The 18,382-nt window shown below is 41.5% G+C and overlaps 1 protein-coding gene across 4 annotated transcripts in view; it reads left to right on the forward strand.

Annotated features, from left to right (window-relative positions):
* Nucleotides 1-1,355: 1,355 nt before the first annotated feature.
* NCBP3 (nuclear cap binding subunit 3) overlaps nucleotides 1,356-18,382 on the forward strand; it is a 28,073-nt gene continuing 11,046 nt past the window's right edge. For all 4 annotated transcript variants that reach the window (XR_002824061.1, XM_023731142.1, XM_023731141.1 and 1 more), the window contains exons 1-7: nucleotides 1,356-1,580; nucleotides 3,513-3,578; nucleotides 5,536-5,641; nucleotides 13,517-13,642; nucleotides 15,711-15,839; nucleotides 16,076-16,152; nucleotides 16,880-16,988. Coding sequence is in view for 3 of the 4 variants with exons in the window: in XM_023731142.1 (XP_023586910.1) it covers nucleotides 1,398-1,580; nucleotides 3,513-3,578; nucleotides 5,536-5,641; nucleotides 13,517-13,642; nucleotides 15,711-15,839; nucleotides 16,076-16,152; nucleotides 16,880-16,988 (796 nt within the window). In the remaining variant the exon portion in view is untranslated. The remainder of the gene's footprint in view (nucleotides 1,581-3,512; nucleotides 3,579-5,535; nucleotides 5,642-13,516; nucleotides 13,643-15,710; nucleotides 15,840-16,075; nucleotides 16,153-16,879; nucleotides 16,989-18,382) is intronic.

Below are 18,382 nucleotides of genomic sequence, written 5' to 3' on the forward strand. Positions count from 1 at the left end.
CTGAGCCTTCGAAGGGTTAAGTGGCTTGTCCAAGGTCACACATGGTGTAAGGGGCAGAGCCATCCAGCTTGGAACCCAGGCGTGTCGGATGCTGACGATGTTCTCCCTTGGTTTATAATGATTCGTTCCTCCATGGTCAGAGGTGAAAGGGCCTCAGAGACCCTAGAGTGCCCCCTACTCCCTTCACAGATGGGCAGACTGGGGTCCAGAAAGGCCCGGAACCTGCCCAAAGTTACACCACGAGGAAGGGCAAAATCATTATCCAAAGCAAAAATTGATCAGTCTCCCTGCTGCAAGCCTAGAACAACACCATCTCTCGCTCAACCAGGTTATTGTTAGAAATGTCTGCAGGAAACCATTCTCAGAGGTCTATAGTGGACCCAGCCCGTAGGAGTCAGGAAATTGGGGTTCAAGGTCTGGCCTTAGAGCAGGTGACAACCCTCTTGGAGTCTCAGTTTTTGGATATGTAAAATGGGCCAATTACTGGGAGACTAAAAAGAGAAAGGTTGGCAAGGCAGCCTACAGACTGCACAGAAGTGATGAACCAAAGCTCATTCTGGGCTCTGGGATCAGAATACCTAGGCTCAGATCCAGGTTTTACCCCTTAAATAGCCTGTCCCTTGGGTAAATTTCTATGCCGCAGTTTCCTTATATATGAAATGGGGATAATAACAGGAGGGCCTGCTTCATAGGGTTGTTGCAAGGATTCAAGCGCTTAGAACAGTGTCTGCCGCATGCATAGTGATTGTTCAGTAAACCAAATCCATTGCTGTCGAGTCGATTTCGACTCATAGCCACCGTACAGGACAGAGTAGAACTGCCCCATAGGGTTTCCGAGGCTATAGTCTTTACGGAAGCAGGCTGCCACATCTTTCTCCTGTGCAGCGGCTGGTCGGTTCAAACCGCCAACCTTTCAGTTAGTAGCCAAGCACTTTTAACCACTGCGCCAACAAGGCTCTTGCTCAGTAAAACCAAAAACCAAACCCACTGCGGTTGAGTCCATTCTGACTCACAATGACCCTACAGGACAGGGTAGAACTGCCCCTTCAGGGTTTCTAAGGAGGAGCTGGTGGATTCGAACTGCCGTTAGCAGCTGAGCTCTTAACCACTGCACCACCAGAGCTCCTTGCTCAGTAAATGGGTCTCCTCGAAGCCCCGCCCCCTCCAGCAGGCCCTGCCCCCCTTCCCACTCAGTCCCGCCTCCTCCTCTCCAGGTCCCGCCCCAGCTGGCGGTGGTTCCTCCAACCACCAGGGAGCGGCGGAGCTGAGGACCACCTTCTGGACTAATCAAGTGACACTCTGGATAGCGGCGACGGCTCCTCTGTGGCCGGTGGTGGCGGCGCTCTAGCCCCCGGGTGTGAGGAGCGGGCTCTCAGTGGTGCTGCCGGCGGGCGGCGATGGCGGCCGTACGGGGCCTGCGAGTGTCGGTGAAGGCAGAGGCCACGGCAGGGCCGGCCCTGGGGCTCCCTTCGCCAGAAGCCGAGCCTGGTTTGGAGCGTGGCGAACCGGAACCCATGGAGGTGGAGGAGGGCGAGCTGGAGATCGTGCCGGTGCGACGCTCACTGAAGGAACTGATCCCGGTACGGGCGGGGGGCGGGGGTCGAAGAGGAGGTCGGGGAGGGAGTGCCTCGCGCTCGAGGGGGCCGGAAGGGGAGGTGGCCGGCGCCCAGGGCGGGGGAAGTCCGGGGTTGGGGAGAGAGGGGAGTGAGACCCCGGGGGCGGGGGCGCCGGGCTTGAAGAGGGGGAGAGAGAGAAAGGATACCGGGCGCCCGGAAATAGATGTTGAGGGGGCTGGAGGAGATGGGGAAAGCTGGGGGTTAGTTGAGGACACCCCCTGCGCTGCCTCTCTGAACCTGTTTGTGGAAGGGAGTGAACGAAGAGGGGCTGGGTTTGAGATAATGGGGACGCTTCGGGCGGGAACAGAACCGGGGCGGCCCAGAAGGAACTGTTGAGTGGTCCCGGCATCCAGGTCTCCTTGTGGGACCTGCTGTAGTGTATTTGGTGTCTTAAACATGGCACTCGCTGCCTCTCTTGGGAAGACTGGATTCGTCGGCAGCAGAAACTCACTGTGTTTTCTGTAGTGGCTTGATGGTCATCTTGTCCCCGCGCAGCTCCACTGCGGTATGGCACCTACACCTACACCGTCGCCTGAACATCTGACCTCTAGTGAAACCAGAGTATCTGGACCAGTAGTGTTCCTTGGCCCTTCTTTTATCACAAAGGGGATGGGGAGAGGTGTTTTGCTTGTGGTCTGGCAGTCGTATGTCCGGTTCTTAGACAACTGGTCTCAGGCCTGGAGGGTCCTCTCCTGTACTTAATTTCTCACTACTTTTTACCACATGTCAGCAAATCTTGCTTTAAACTGAAGTTACAGGAAAAGGTTAAGGTAGAATTACTAGAGATGGCAAATGATAATGATTATGGTAACAAGAATTAATGCAATGACGCTTTACCGTGTACTACATTATGCTGTTACGTAAATATCACTGCACCTGTGAAGTAGGTATTATCATCCCTTCATTCATTCAATTCAGCATCTGTTTATCGCACCCCCCACTATGTGCCAGGCACTGTCCCTAGGCGCTTGATCAAGATCAAGATCAAGATCAGTCTTCCCTCCTGGAGTTTATGTTCTAGTTGGGAGACACAGATAATAAACAAGTGAACAAATAATTTCTGATAGTGGTATGTATTTGAAGAAAATAAAACCTGTTAACGGAATAACGTGCTGGGAGCAGGGAGGCTGTGCAGGGAAGCAGAATGTGATAGGATGGTCAGGGAAGCCTTCTGAGGCAGTGACATTTAAATTGAACCCTAATGACAAAAAGGAGCCAACAATGTGCAGATTGGAAGAGAGTGTTCCCGATACAGGTAACAGCAAATGCAAAAGCTCTGAGATGGAACAAGACTGTTTTGTTGGAGAAATGGAAAGTTCTGTAGCGCAAGTGAGACAGTAGTAAAAGAGGTCAGGAAGGTAGGCAGATGCCCTGAAAGAAACTGAGGTCCAGAGAGGTCAAAAGGATTGTACAGTGTCTTGTGATTAGTGAGCATCAGAACTGCAGCTTTAATCCTCTGTGTCCAAACCCCATCTTCTTTTCGTTCTACTATTCTGTGTTTTCCCCTTGAACTCTAGGGGAGTCCGGGCTTTCTGCATTTTGGTAGATACTTGTGCTCCATCTGGTGGCCTAGCATGGGGAATTTGTCCAGTCTGGGTTGGGGAGATAAGAAGTGACTGCGCCTCATCTTTGACATTTTTCTCCAAAGCCTTCAGATTCACATTTACATGGATATCTTCAGTTGATGGAATTACTTCAGGTTTTGGACAAGCTGTGGTCTAGAAAGGACGTCTTAGAGTCACTGGGACAGGCTTTCTCATAATAAGGGGTTGTCAGGTGGGGGAGGGGTTGCTGAAAAGAATGACTATCCAAATAGAATCAGTTGTCAGGCTGTCTTTTATCATGAGTTTTTCCTCAGTTGCTGTCAGCATTTCTCACCCTTTCCCTTTGTGGTAGGACACAAGTAGAAGATATGAAAACAAGGCTGGCAGCTTTATCACTGGAATCGATGTCACCTCCAAGGTAAAACAGACCATAATTGGTTAATTCAGTTTGATAAGTGTCCTAGGAACTTGGTTCCTAGGACATAATGCAACAGTAATTATTCTTTACTTCCTTTTTTTTTTTTCACCCTTGTTGCTGGATTAAATTTTTTTTTTTTTTTAATTGCATGTTACATAAAGCAACCCTCCTGTATCCCAAAACACATCCAGGCAGCACATCCAAGCAGCATTACATCTTCGAAAAGATAAAATCACTATACCTGCATGTCTGTGCTTAACCATTTCCAAGAAAAAATTCTGTGCTGGGGTGCTTTTTTTATGCTATGTCCATTCTTTAAAAATGTGTGTTGTGACCATTTTAAATGAAACAAAAAATGAAAAGTGCCTGGCACATGGTAGGCCCTTAGTAAATGTCTTTATTCATCATGGGTTGCAGGCTTAGAAAAATAGGGTTTCCTGATTGTGTGGCTGCCTGAACTTTGAAGGCCAAGTCAACTAAGTTATTCTTAGTACCCGAGAGTATTGCCTTTTAACTAGTGATTGCTATTAACTAGATTACCAGCTTCATTGCAGCGTCTCATAGAGCCAAACCTATTGTTTCCTTTATTATAAGCAGTCCATACGTATGTGTTGCTTTGATTGGTCATATCCAGTTTAGACATTGTTTCTGATTTTAATGTGTTCAATTAAGTTTGACACAGAATTATGAATAACAGTTCCAAATAGTAATACTATATTGGATGCGTAAAAGCAAAAATAAAAATTAAATACGTTGTGCTTACCTTTTAATGTTTTATCCGGGTCTCAGTCTGTGTCAGACTGCTTAAAGGCCAAAGAAAGAGAATTGATCATCTTCTAAACAAGCAAGAAAACAGAATAAAGTGAAATGTGTTCTTATTCTTATTGTAATTGAAAAAGAAGTAGACTGTACTGTTCTTAATCCTACACGGTTTGCCATTATATGGAACAAATATATGGGAGAAAGGCTGGTAACCCCAGAATTGGTACTTAAGTTATTACCAAAGTAAGGTAGATAAGTTGTTTGCACTGGGAAAACTTCAGTGAAGAAAATTAGCATAACTATTGGGAAATAAACAGAAGTGTTGCTGCTTTACCAATCCCCACAAGCTTTCTATAGTCAGATCTTCAATTAGGGTGGCAAAGTCAATATACAATTAGTGAAGGGTTCCTAAGAGCCATCAGAAAGAAACCCACAGTTGGACCTGGGTTTATTTTAGCTCTTGGAAAAAACTTAATGAAGCTGATTATTTTGTTTTTCAGGGAAGCTCCAATGCTTCTTGTCACTTAAAGATGAAAACTGGCAATTCCACAGAGGCAAGGCTAAAACGGAGGAGAGAGATTCTTAGCATTGATGTTATTTTTAAACAGAAAAATAGCTTCAGGGAGTGGACTGCTCAGGCAGACTTACTGTGTGGAAGAGCATGATAGGTGTGATTACCATGCATATAGAGGATGTGAAATGGTGGTGCTGCTGGTGTGGGGCTCCTGGAAATAGCACTGGATTTGGAAGATCTCCCCTGTGCTAGTTGAAGTACCTCCAGCAAACCTTTTTACTTTTTTCTATCTCAGTTTTTGCACATGGAAAATTCGGATGTTGAGATTGTTTAGTTGTAATTTGTTCCATGATTGTTAATAATAATGAAATGTCAGGGGACTTCATGAGCTCTAAAGCCCTATTCATTCAGTCAACAAATATTTACTGAGTTCTTACTATGTCCCAGGCACAGTGATAGGCACTGAATCATCTTGGAGATTATTACCAAATTATAGCAGTGTTAGTGTATTGCCTCCCAGGTATTGAATGTGAATATCCAATTCTCTGCAGTTATTTAAGGTACAGTGTTGCCCTTTTCTTCATATTTCCTTTAGGGTTTTCACTAATGCATCATGTTGTGTTTGTGATTTAACTTTCCTCCTTCATGTTTCACTACTTTGACTTTTTCTGTACTTTCTAGGAAGCAATTGAAAAGAAAGAACAGCGAGCCAAGCGCTTCCATTTTCGGTCAGAAGTAAACCTTGCCCAAAGAAATGTAGCCTTGGATCGAGACATGATGAAGAAAGGTATAGGATATATTAGGAGAATTTTGCGACATTTCCCCAAGAATGACTTTTCCCTGACATCACTTTATGCTTCTGGCCTTGCTTTGCATGTCCGATACTCATCCAAATACTCCCAAAGGTAGAGACTTGTTTAGTCTCCATTTCTGAGGTCACCTGTTTAAAACTGAGATGTTGTTAGCTGTGTCTCTTAGAACTGGAAAAAAAGAGATTATATTGTCTGAGTGGGTCCAGAGAAAGTCACACAGTTAGTGGCAGAGCTTCTACAGATCCTTATTCATTTTCTGCCTTTATCAAAGAGGCATTAACCTTTCTTTGCCTTTAAATGTAGTGAAGGTATATCTCAGACCTTATTTTGGGGGAGTTGGAGCAATGTTGGGATTGGGGGAAACCCATTAGTACTTCTGTTGATTATCTGAATGCGTGACAAATAAACCACATGATAATATCCTATTGTCAGAGAAAGCGAAGCTTATCTTGCCCTGGGTTTTATGGTTCTACAGTTTGGCTTGTGATTTTATTTTATTTTTTTGTTAGAGAAAGTATTTCGCTCCCTAGAACTCACCCTAAATTATATTTATGTATATATACATATATATATATATATATATATATATCTGCCTTAGTCTTCTCAAGCAATTTATAAATACAAGGGAAAATTGTAATTATTTTTTTTAAGTTGTGCTTTAGGTTAAGTTTACAGAGCAAATTAGTTTCTCTTGCAAAAATTTATACACAAATTGTTTCGTGACATTGGTTGCAATCCCCGCAGTGTGTCAGCACTCTCCCCCTTTCCACCCTGCATTCCCTGTTTCCATTTGTCCAGTTTTCCAGTCCCTTCCTGCCTTCTCTTCTTTGCTTTTGGGTAGTGTTGCCCATTTAGTCTTGTATCATTAGTTTTTGAGTGAGTCTACAGCCGTATTTATTATTCCACTCTTAATATAAATCTATCCATGCAGAAGGTCTCCCTCTGTTGTATTTGCAAGTTTGGGTATTTGTGAAAGGTGTAATAAGCAGACCTCAGATGCATGTTAAGGTCTGTGCTGTGCTGTGTGAGTTTCTCTAGGCTTGCTTGGTTGGTAAGAACAAAAGCTCAATGAACATGTTGAATGAATGAATAGCTACCATTTGTTGGGGATCACTCTTTTACCAGGCACTGTGTTAAGCACATTATGTATATACTTATTCTTTTCTCACAGCAACCCTATGAGGAATATATTTTTTATTCATGTTTTACAAAGGAGGATGCAGGCTCAGAGAAGTTTAATAAATTGCCCAGGGTCATGCAAATTAAAGGTGGAGTCAGGATTTGAACCCAGGTTTATCTGACCCTAAAGGCTTGATCTTAACTACTTTACCCTATTGCTTTATAATATATCATGATATAATAGACCCAAACCATGTCCCCCTTCAGTCCATCCTAGCGCGCAGAGTAACTTGGATGCAGAGCTCAACTCTGAAAGTTGCTTCTACTTTTTCATGTATCATTAGTTCAAGTTGGAAACAGGACCTTGCTTCCTTCCATAGACAGGGGTCCTAGGCTTCTGCTTGAATGGATTTCTGTTTCAGGAAAAGTCCTGTGAAGGCCAGGGACAGATGTGTAGCTTGCCATTCATGCACCTGCGTGATCTGGGCCAAAGGAGACCTTTGAGCCCTCTCTCACAACTCTGCCTTGAAAGCACCATAGTTTCACCACAACTGTGTACTTCTACTCCTGTGAACATTCCTTGTGCTGTCTTGCCCCTGGTCTTGGTCATGCCTTCATCAGCTGCTTCAGATGTTACTTCCTCATGAAGCATCCCTAGTAACCCACTTGAAATTCCTTACCACCTCTGTTGGAGCTCTTTGGGGTGCCAAACCCTTCTGGAATCTGGTCTTAGTTTGTTGTGACTATGGGCAAGTTATTGAATCTTTTTAGGTCTCAGTCTCCTTGTCTATAAAATGTCTTCAGTATGGATTACACCTCAACATAAAGAAAACAAAAATCTTCACAACTGGACCAGTAAGCAACATCATGATAAATGGAGAAAATATTGAAGTTGTCAAGAATTTCATTTTACTTGGATCCACAATCAATGCCCGTGGAAGCAGCAGTCAAGAAATCAAACAACATTCAGGCGGCTAACAGACACATGAAGAAATGCTCACGATCATTAGCCATTAGAGAAATACAGATCAAAACTACAATGAGATATCATCTCACCCCAGCAAGGCTAGCATTAATCCAAAAAACACAAAATAATAAATGCTGGAGAGGTGGTGGAGAGACTGGAACACTTATACACTGTTGGTGGGGATGTAAAATGGTACAACCACTTTGGAAATCGATTTGGCGCTTCCTTAAAAAGCTAGAAACAGAAGTACCATACGATCCAGCTGTCCCGCTCTTTGAGATATATCCTAGAAAAATAAGAGCCATCACACGAATAGATGTATGCACACTCATGTTCATTGCAGCACTGTTCACAATAGCAAAAAGATGGAAACAACCTAGGTGCCCATCAACGGACAAATGGATAAACAAATTATGGTATGTCCACACAATGGAATCCTGTGCAATGATAAAGAGCAGCAATGAAGCCGTGAAACATAACATGGAGGAATCTGAAGGGTATTATGCTGAGTGAATTTAGTCAGTCACAGGACAAATATTGTATAAGACCACTATTATAAGAACTCAAGAAAAGGTTTAAACACAGAATAAAACATTCTTTTATGGTTATGAGGGTGGGGAGGGAGGGTGAGGGTTATTTACTAACTAGATAGTAGATAAGAATTATCTTAGGTGAAGGGAAGGACAGCACACACTACAGGGGAAGTCAGCGCAACTGGACTAAACCAAAGCTAAGAAGTTTCCTGAATACAATCAAATACTTTGAGGGACAGAGTAGCAGGGGTAGGGGTCTGGGGACCATGCTTTCAGGGGACATCTAGGTCAATTGGCATAACAAATCTTATTAAGAAAATGTTCTGCATCCTACTTTGGTAGGTGGCATCTGGGATCTTAAAAGCTTGTAAGCAGCCATCTAAGATGCATCAGTTGGTCCCAACCACCTGGAGTAAAGGAGCCTGAAGAACACCAAAGACACAAGGAAAGTATTAGCCCAAGAGACAGAAAGGGTCACATAAACCAGAGACTTCATCAGCCTGAGACCAGAAGAACTAGATGGTGCCTGGTTACCGCCAATGACTGCCCTGACAGGGAACACAGCAGAGAATCCCTGATGGAGCAGGAGAAAAGCAGGATGCAGAACTCAAATTCTAGTAAAAGACCAGACTTAATGGTCTGACTGAGACTGGAGGAACCCCAGAAAGCATGGCCCCCAGATTCTCTTATCAGCCCAGAACTAAAACAATTTCCAAGGTCAAGTCTTCAGACAGGGATTGAACTGGACTGTGGGACATAAAGTGATACTCGTGAGGAGTGTGCCTCTTAGCTCAGGTAGGTACAAGAGACTAAACGGGCAGCTTCTGTCCGGAGGTGAGATGGGAAGGCAGAGAGGGTTAGGAGCTGGCTGAATGGACATGGGGAATCGGGTGGAAAAGAGGAGTGTGCTGTCACAGTATGGGGAGAGCAGTTAGGGTCACATAATAATTTGTGTGTAAATTTTTGTATGGGAGACTAACTTGAAATGTAAACTTCATTTAAACTACAGCAATAAACAAAAATATATTAAAAAAGAAATCAACATATTGCACTGGACAAATGTGCTGCAAAAGATCTGCAAGGATGTCACTTTGAGGACTAAGGTGCACCTGACCCAAGCCATGGTATTTTCAGTTGCCTCACAAAACTGGACAGTGAATAAGGAAAATTGAAGAAGATTTGATACCTTTGAATTATGGTGTTGGTGAAGAATATTGAATATACCATGCGTGGACTGCCAGAAGAATGGACAAACCTGTCTTGGAAAAAGTACAGCCAGAATGCCCCTTAGAAGCAAGGATGGTGAGACGTTGTCTCACATACTTTGGACATGTTATCAGGAGGGACCAGTCCCTGGATAAGGACATCATGCTTGGTAAAGTAGAGGGTCAGCAAAAAAGGAAGCCTCAACGAGATAGATTGACGTAGTGGCTACAACAATGGGCTCTAATTATGAGGATGGCCCAGGATCGGGCAGTGTTTTGTTCTGTCATACATGGGGTCGCTATGAGTCAGAACCGACTCGATGGCATCTAACAACAACAGATCTCAATCTCCTTGTCTGTAAAATGGGAATATGATACCTAACCTGAATAGGATCATTGTCCAGGTTAAATTAAATTTTTTTCCCTTTTTTTTTTAAAGTGACCTTGAGCTCATGGTTCTAAAGAAATTCCTAGAATAGGCAGTAGCTCTGCCTGGGATTGTCAGCTGGGGCAGTGTGTGCATTACAACCTGTTCTTCATCCAGGAGACAGCATGGCCTAGGATTGTGTACCTGAGCCTTAAAAAAAAACCCATTGACATTGAGTTGATTCCTACTCATAGTGACCCTGGGAAACTTACCTGTCCCAGACCAGTTGAAATCAGAATAGGAGGAGTTAGATAGGCTCAGAGATAGTTGGTGTTTTTTTATCTTCCCAGATCATTCTAATGTGCAGCCAGGATTGAGAACTGTTGATTTGTGGTTAAGAGCATGGCTTCTAAAGCCTGTCTGCCTGGATTCAAATCCTGTCACTGTCTAGCTCTATGACCTTGGGCAAGTTCTTATAGGATTGTTGGGAAGCTCTAACAAAATGTTACAGTTCCTAGAATGGCGCCTGGGCATAGTAACTGTCCAGTAAATGTTAGTTGTTGTTATTATTATTATCTGTCATTCTCCATCTTCCAAGCAGTCATCTGAGTCTCTTGGGAGAATGAGGAAGTTGGAATAAGCATCTTGACTCCTGCAGCCATACCAGGTGTTACTTATTCTTATGAGCAACAAAACAATAATAATAAAAGATACCATTTGTTAAATGCCCACTGTATGCCAGTCACTTTGCTATATGGTTAACTTTTATTTTCAACAACCCTGTGAGGGGAAGGTATTTATTATTTTTATTTTACTGATGAGGAAACCAAGGTTCTGAGAGGTTCTGAAATTTGCCCAAGGTCCCACAGCTAGGTAAGGAGGAGCAAGGCTGGGATTTGAAGGCTGGCCTGACTGAAGCCTGGTTTCCTAACCACTTAGCCAACATTCATGGACACGGTTTGGGATGAACTGCACTAGGCCATTCTGCATTGAGTGACTCAAGGAGCTTTGTTCTCCTTATCCCCAAGATCAAAGCTTTCACGGTTGGAAGGGACGTTAGAGGCCATCTAAACCAACCACCTCTCTAGTACTACAAGCCTTTTGGCAAAGTTCTTAATGGTCCTTTGGCCTCTGCCTGAATGCTTTTCAGGGATGACATGAGAACTATTTATGAGTCAGCCAACTATGTTTTTGGTTATCTCCTTGTGGTGAACAGAAATTGTCTTCTAGTCATTTCTGTCTCTTAGTTACTGAATGACTTTTAGAATAACACTGTTAAAAGTCCTTTCCTCATTCACACAATAACCCTTAGGTAATAGAAGTACAGGCTTTCTGCCCATCCCCCAAACTTTCTGTATATGAAATGGCTTCCTGGTCTCCCTCCTCTAGACCTCCCAGTTTCTGAATGCCCTTTGTAAAATGAGGTGTAGATCTGGATGTGGTTGGATTCATGGAGAGTATGACACGACTGTGACTCACCATCTTCTCTGTTCCCAGCCATCTCATAGGCTTATGTTGTATTCATTTTCTGGTCAACCAAAGCACCCAGGATTTTTCTGCAGAGATAATGCTTATGGAGCCCTGGTGGCACAGTGGTTAAGAGCTTGGCTACTAACCAAAAGGTCTGTAATCTGAATCCACCATCCTCTCCTTGGAAACCCTGTTGGGAAGTTTTCCATTCTGTAGGGTCGCTATGAATCAGAATTGACTGGACAGCAATGGGTTTGGTTGTTTTGGTTGTAGTCACTAGTGAGGACTTGCTGGGATTCATAAGTGTTGGTGATATCTCTGTCTTCATGAATCTGGGCTGGCAGGAAAGGTCCTCACCTGGTTTAGTCTGGCCACACTGCCATAGACTCCCAGCAAGCTCATCTCTTACATTTCTTCAGAATGAAATGACAAAAAAACTTACTTTTTTATCTGAAAGTATTCACGTGTGGATATGTATTTAAAGTTTGTTTGTTGTTGGGAAAAGTAATACATAGAATATAAAAACGAGTAATGGACATTGAATTCTTGACAGAATTGGGAAGGAGAGAGAGAAATGGGATGTGGAGAGGTTACACAGGCCCTGATTTTATACGTACTCTTTTATTTGCTTCAGATCTCTTTAATAAATTAAGCAGAAAGCCAGGTGGTAGGTATGCAGTTATTTTAAAATTGTGTTTTATTCTTACTATTTGCATATTTTACAATAAAAAGGTTACAATGAGATAATGTACTTAAAGTATTAACACAATCCCAGTAAGGCCAAGGTTCCTTTTTGACCGCTACCCTCAGCCTTTCTCCCTCCCCAGAGGTAACAACTGTTAAGTAGTTTGGTGTGAATTCTACTTGACCTTTTTCTGGGCATTTGTATACATAAATATGTATCCTTAGAAAATGTGTGGTGATGTTTTATGTTTTTATTAATGTCATCACACTGTATCTAATTTTCTGTAACTTGCTTTTTTCACTCAATACTATGTCTTAGGATATTTCCATGGCATCTAATAAATTACCTCATTGTTTTTAAGTATATAATATTCTGTAATATGTATAAACCATAATACTTTACTCTGATGGCTATTGCGTTGTTACAAGTAGTGCTGAAGTGAACATCTTTGTGTGAGCTTCTTTGCGAACTCACCTGTGTGTGTTCATTTAGGGTAGATGCTGAGGAGAAGAAGAACCCTGGTGGCTCGGTCATTAAAACACTCGGCTGCTAACCGAAAGGTCGGCGGTTCTAATCTACCAGCCACTCCTCTGGAGATACTTTTGTAAAGATTATAGCCTTAGAAATGTTATGGGGCAGTTCTCCTCTGTCCTATAGAGTCACTGTGAGTCTGAATTGACTCAGTGGCAGTGGGTTTACTGAGAATTCCTAGGCTTATAGGGTGTGTGCTAGTTATGTTTTTAATAGACATTCCCAAATTTCCCTTCAGAGTGGCTTGCCTATTCATACTCCCACTAGCAGGGGCAGTGGCTCTTTGAACACAGGCTACGAACACTTGATACTAAAAGATGTAAATTATAAAAAATGTGGTCAGTTAAAAATGGTATCTTGTTTTAATGTGTGTTTTCCTGATTAGTAGTGAGGTCGACCATCTCTTCATATGTTTATTGGTCTTTTGTATTTTCCTTTGTGTGGATTGGCTGCTCATTCCATTTTTATTTTGGGCTGTTATTACCTTACTGGTTTGTAGGATTTCTTTATTCTAGTTTTATACTATTCTTTGATATATGCAGGGGTAACATGTCTTTATTCTTCTTTTTCAGAATTATCTTGACTATTGCACATTTCTCTTCGCATACATTTAAACATTTTAGAATCAGCTTGTCAAGTTTAGTGCGTAATCCTATTGAGTTTGTTATTGCTTTGAATATTACAGATTAATTTGAGGAGAGGTATGGTCTATTTTATCAACACCATTTATTTAATCTTTCTCAGCCTTTTATGCCTGTTCTGAATTAAATTGTTTAATGCTGTTATTCCATGGTAGAAATTGGTATAGTTTACTTTTCTTTTATGCCTCATTTTCTTTTGGAATAATTATTGTCTCTTTGAGCATATTTCTTTTCCGAACATTTGTTACATGAACTGTTATAAAGGGGTACTGGTGGAGTGTGGGCTAGCATGTGGGGAAGCCTGTCATCTTTTTTGTGTCCTGCTTTTCCAGCAATCCCCAAAGTGAGACTGGAGACAATCTACATTTGTGGAGTAGATGAGATGAGTACCCAGGATATCTTTTCCTATTTTAAAGAATATCCTCCGGCTCACATTGAATGGTTGGATGATACCTCCTGTAAGTACCTACAAATTTTCTGTTGAATATGCTTTTGTTTATGATTTTAAACAAATTCTTGTAATCTAAGATGGTGAATGATTATGGTCCAGACTACTTGTCTTTACCTGACCTCTGCGCTTAGCTCAGGAGAGCAAAAAATTGTCCACTGATGAGAACCAGCATGCCTTAACCAGTCTGCTCGCTCATCCTCCATGGGTAGCCCATGTGCAGGTCAGAGTTGGTGATCAGGGTTCCTGGCATCTATAGCGTACATGACTGAGCCCTTTTTAACACCCATAATTGCCCAACAAAGGGCTGGATCCAACTGAATAGACTGGAGGCTGCGTTTTCAGGGCTTCAGACTTTGTCATTGCAGCTTGCCATACAGTTACTGAAAGGGCTGCCTCTGCCTCAGTGTCTCTGACCTAGTACTAGACCAGAACCCTCTTGATGCTGTACCAGACAGCTTACCTCTGCCTGCCTTGAACTGTGTTTTCTGGAACTCCACCTGCCTGCCATGACCTGTGAGCTGTCCAATTTGTGAGCTAACTGTAATTTTTAACTCCTGCCCCTTGCTTCTGTCCCCCTCTCTGGCCTGGCCTCTGGTGATTACTCTGCTAGCTTCTTGTCCTGACTCACTTCTCGTCTGGCTTTACTTGCTGCCCAGCCTGTTGACCTACCAGACAGTGTCCTCGGTAGCAGCCTGGTTTTCCTGGCTGCTCTCTTAAGAAGATGCTGATTCAGTGTTTTCATTGAAAGGAGTCCCAGTGAGGTGCAAACCGTTAAGCGCTCCACTACTAGCTGAAAGGTTGACCGTTTGAACCCTCCCGTAGGCGCCTCGGAAGACAGGCCTGGCAATCTGCTTCCAGCCTTGAAAACCCTATGGAACGGTTCTACTCTGCACACATGAGGTTGCCATAAGTCGGAATCGACTCGATGGCAGTTAATAACAACAACAACGTTGAAAGAAGAAGAAACATGAGTGGGGAAAAGATGTTTTTCTGTTTAACTTGAAAACCATCCAAATCAGGGGTTGGCAAACCTTTCTCTGTAAAGGACCAGATAGCAAATATTTTAGGCTTTGCAGGCCAAAGGTCTCTGTTCACATGTACTCCACTCAGCTGTTGTAGCATGAAGGTAGTCAGAGACAGTACTTAAACGAATAAGCCTGGCTGTTTCCAATAGAATTTTATTTGCAAAAGCAGGTGGAGGCTGTGTAGTTTATTGTATGTCAATTATACCTAATAAAACAGTGACAAATTAAAGTTAATTAAAAAAACAAACAAGTGGTAGACTGAATTTGGTGCGCAGGTTGTTGTAGTTTGCTAACCCCTGATATAAGTCATTAAAACTGCAGCTAAGGAATATTAGAGGGGAGAGACACTTAGAATTATCCAATTCAACTACCTCATGTTGTATATCAGAAACTGAGAAACAGAAAAGGGAAATTATTTGCCCAGGCCACATGGCATGTTAGTGACAGAAATGAGAGTCTTCAGACTTTCGTTTTCCAAACTGAGATACAGCAATAATATAAATTTGAGAAATGCCCTTTTAAGCAAAGTTAGACAGATTTTTTTCTACAAAACTTCTCAAAGCATTTCTCTTGTTAAATCCTCGTCTTTAAAGAGGCAAATTATATTAGTGCTACAAAGCCTCTTGCTGTATATATCTTGTGGATATGGTCCTCACTCACACTTTACAATGGGGGAACATCATTTTGCATCTCCCTGTAAAGGGCAGTAGTATAAAGAATATTACAAATTTGTTTGATGTTCATCATCATCATCAAGAACTGCTAACACATAACACTCATTATGTGCCAGGCAGTTATAATACGTAGAACCCTTTTTTTTAATGGAATACTTAATGATTATTTTGTGGAACCCTGTTTGGGAATGCAATTCTAGGCAAATTTCATCAAGAGGTTTTACTACCACTTTCTCTCTCTCCTTTCCTTAGTTAGTTTGTACATTTACTGATGCCAGTCTAGCTAGGTGAGGCTGTAACAATGAATGTGATGCAGCCTCTGCTCGAAAGGAATGTACGGTTTGGATAGAGTTTAACTGTTTATTTTACGTTTTAGGTAATGTGGTTTGGCTGGATGAAATGACAGCCACACGAGCCCTTATCAATATGAGCTCTCTGCCAGCCCTGGATAAGATACGAAGCAGGGATGCCAATGAGGACAAGTCATCTGAGAAAAGTAAAAAAGGTAACTGAACACAAAGGGGGATCTTTGGGCTAAAAGTCCTGTTCTTCACACAGTCCTGTCTTGGGCATTTGGGTTCCTGTGCAGAGTGTTACGTAGCATCTCATCACCGGTTATTTCTGAAATAAGCCATATGGCTTTGGGTCATCAGTAAATAGGAGGAGAATATATTAGACTTTTAAAAATATATGAGATGGAGTTATGTCCAGGTTCATCTTTTCCCTCATCTCCCGTTTTAGACAAGCAGGAAGACAGCTCAGATGATGATGAGGCTGAAGAAGGAGAAGTTGAAGATGAGAACTCAAGTGACGTAGAGGTTAGTAATAGGTGGAGATGTATGTGAGGTTTTACTGTAGAAAAAATGCTTGTTGTCTTTTTTATTTAAAGCTTGAAGTCTTATGCATTATAAAAATATAAGTTGTGTTCTTCCTCTAGCTTTCACCATTAAACCTTCTGCGGGGTCTCCTTATGTTTATGTGACTGTAATGATTCATCTTGAGATCTTAGAATAATATTCACGCTTCACTGCATAAAAGAAAATGGTTTTAAAATGTTATCTGTTGGTAAAATTTAGAAAAAGCAATAATGACATATTTCCTAGTGGGTTATGTACTATTATTGGAACTATTACAGTACATTCAGTTTAAAAATATTTATTGGGTATCTACTGTATACCAAATTCTGGGTGCTGTATATATAGCATCAAGCAAAACAAAGTTTTTGCCCTTTGGAGCCTCCGTTCTTGTGGGGGAGACAGACAATGCACAGATACACAGACAGATATGTATATAATGTCAGGAAGTGATGAATGCTTTGAAAAAAAGTAATGGAAAAGGGATAGAAAATTATGGAGACTGTTTTAGACGGGGTCGTCAGGGAAGACTCTGACTCAGAAATTCTACACAGGATCTAGTCCTGTCATGCGGGTGAGTACTATTAAAGGCAGGATGCTTTCTTAATCATTGGTAAGTTTGCTACTGAATAGATATGATATCAAAAACGACTTTTTAATTTTTATATTGAAAATGCTCTTTTTTCTTAAGTTGGACACGTTGTCTCAGGTCGAAGAAGAGTCTCTGTTAAGAAATGATCTTCGTCCAGCTAATAAGCTTGCTAAAGGAAATAGGTTATTCATGAGGTTTGCTACAAAAGGTAAATTTGATGTTTAGTGTTGGCTTTTATATTTAATCAGAATGATGTATTATTGAGTGACATCCTTCTCCTTTGAATAGAAGTTAGATCAAGTGATCTCTAAGTTCCCTTCAGACTGTAATATTCTGTGCTTACAAAGTAATGGCTTATTTCCCAAGTTGGAATTTTTGTCTTTGAAAGTGAATGTTAACTATTTGTATATTTTTTTACTAAAGTAAGTTATTTTTTTGTTAAAGTTGGTTTGCCCCCTGTGCATTTCCACCGGTTATCATCCAAACTATGAGAGCTATTTTTTAAATTATATGTTTTGATTTATCACAGCAGTGTCCTCCTGGGCATTGCTAATAGTGCCATTCGGCTCTGACTCTCTCCTTATAAGGCTTTTTTTTATCTACAGTGATTTTTGGTGGGTATTAAAAAACTTTTTTAGTAACTTTTTTTGGATATAGTTTTATACTTACAGAAAGTTGTAAGAACAGTAGAAGGAACTCCTCTTATACCCTTTACTCTGACCCTGATTCACCAGTTGTTTCGTTTTAGCCTGTTTGTTTTATCCTTCTGTGTAGAGTTTTTTCAACAGTTTGAGAGTTAATTGGAGACAACCTGGCCCTTCAGTATGTGTTTCCAAAGGACACTCCTACACACAGCACAGTTAGCAAAATCAGGAAATTTCATATTAATCAGTACCTAATCCATAGTTCATTTTTAGATTTCATCAGTTATTCCAATAATGTCTTTTCTAGATTTCCCTTCACACCCAGGTCTAGGATCTGCTCCAGAATTGATTATTAAGTTTGTCGTGCCTCTTTGGTTTCCCTTAAGCTGAAACTCGCCCTCTGCCTTTTTTAGTTTTCCTTGACTGAAGCATTTTTAAAGAGTAAGTGCATTATTTTATAGAATGCCCCTCAGTTTGGGTTTGTTCCATGTTTTTTCCTGATTAAATCCAGATAATGCATTTTTGGCAAGAATACCACAGAAGTGGTTTTATCACTTCATATCAAGAGGCGCTTGGTATTATTTATTTGTCCCATTACTGGAGGCATCAACTTCTATCACTTGTTAAGGTATAGTGATAGCCAATTATCTCCACTGTCAAGTTACTATTTTTCCTTTTGTAATTAAAAAGAAATTTGTAGAGAGATACTTCGAGATTATGCAAATACTCTGTTTCCCATCAAACTTTCACCCAAAAGTGTCAGCATCCACTGGTGATTTTCTAACTCTGTCATTTCTTGTATATTTAAGTTGACAATCTGCTATAAAGAAGAGCTTTCCTTTTTCACCTGTTTATTTATTTATATTGGTATAGACTCACAGATTCTTATTTTATTTGGTGGGTTGTCATCCATTACTATCATTATTTTTATTCACAAATTGTCTCAGAATTGGCCAGT

Source organism: Trichechus manatus, unplaced genomic scaffold (genome assembly GCF_000243295.1).
Source record: "Trichechus manatus latirostris isolate Lorelei unplaced genomic scaffold, TriManLat1.0 scaffold00040, whole genome shotgun sequence".
Classification (NCBI taxonomy): domain Eukaryota; kingdom Metazoa; phylum Chordata; class Mammalia; order Sirenia; family Trichechidae; genus Trichechus; species Trichechus manatus.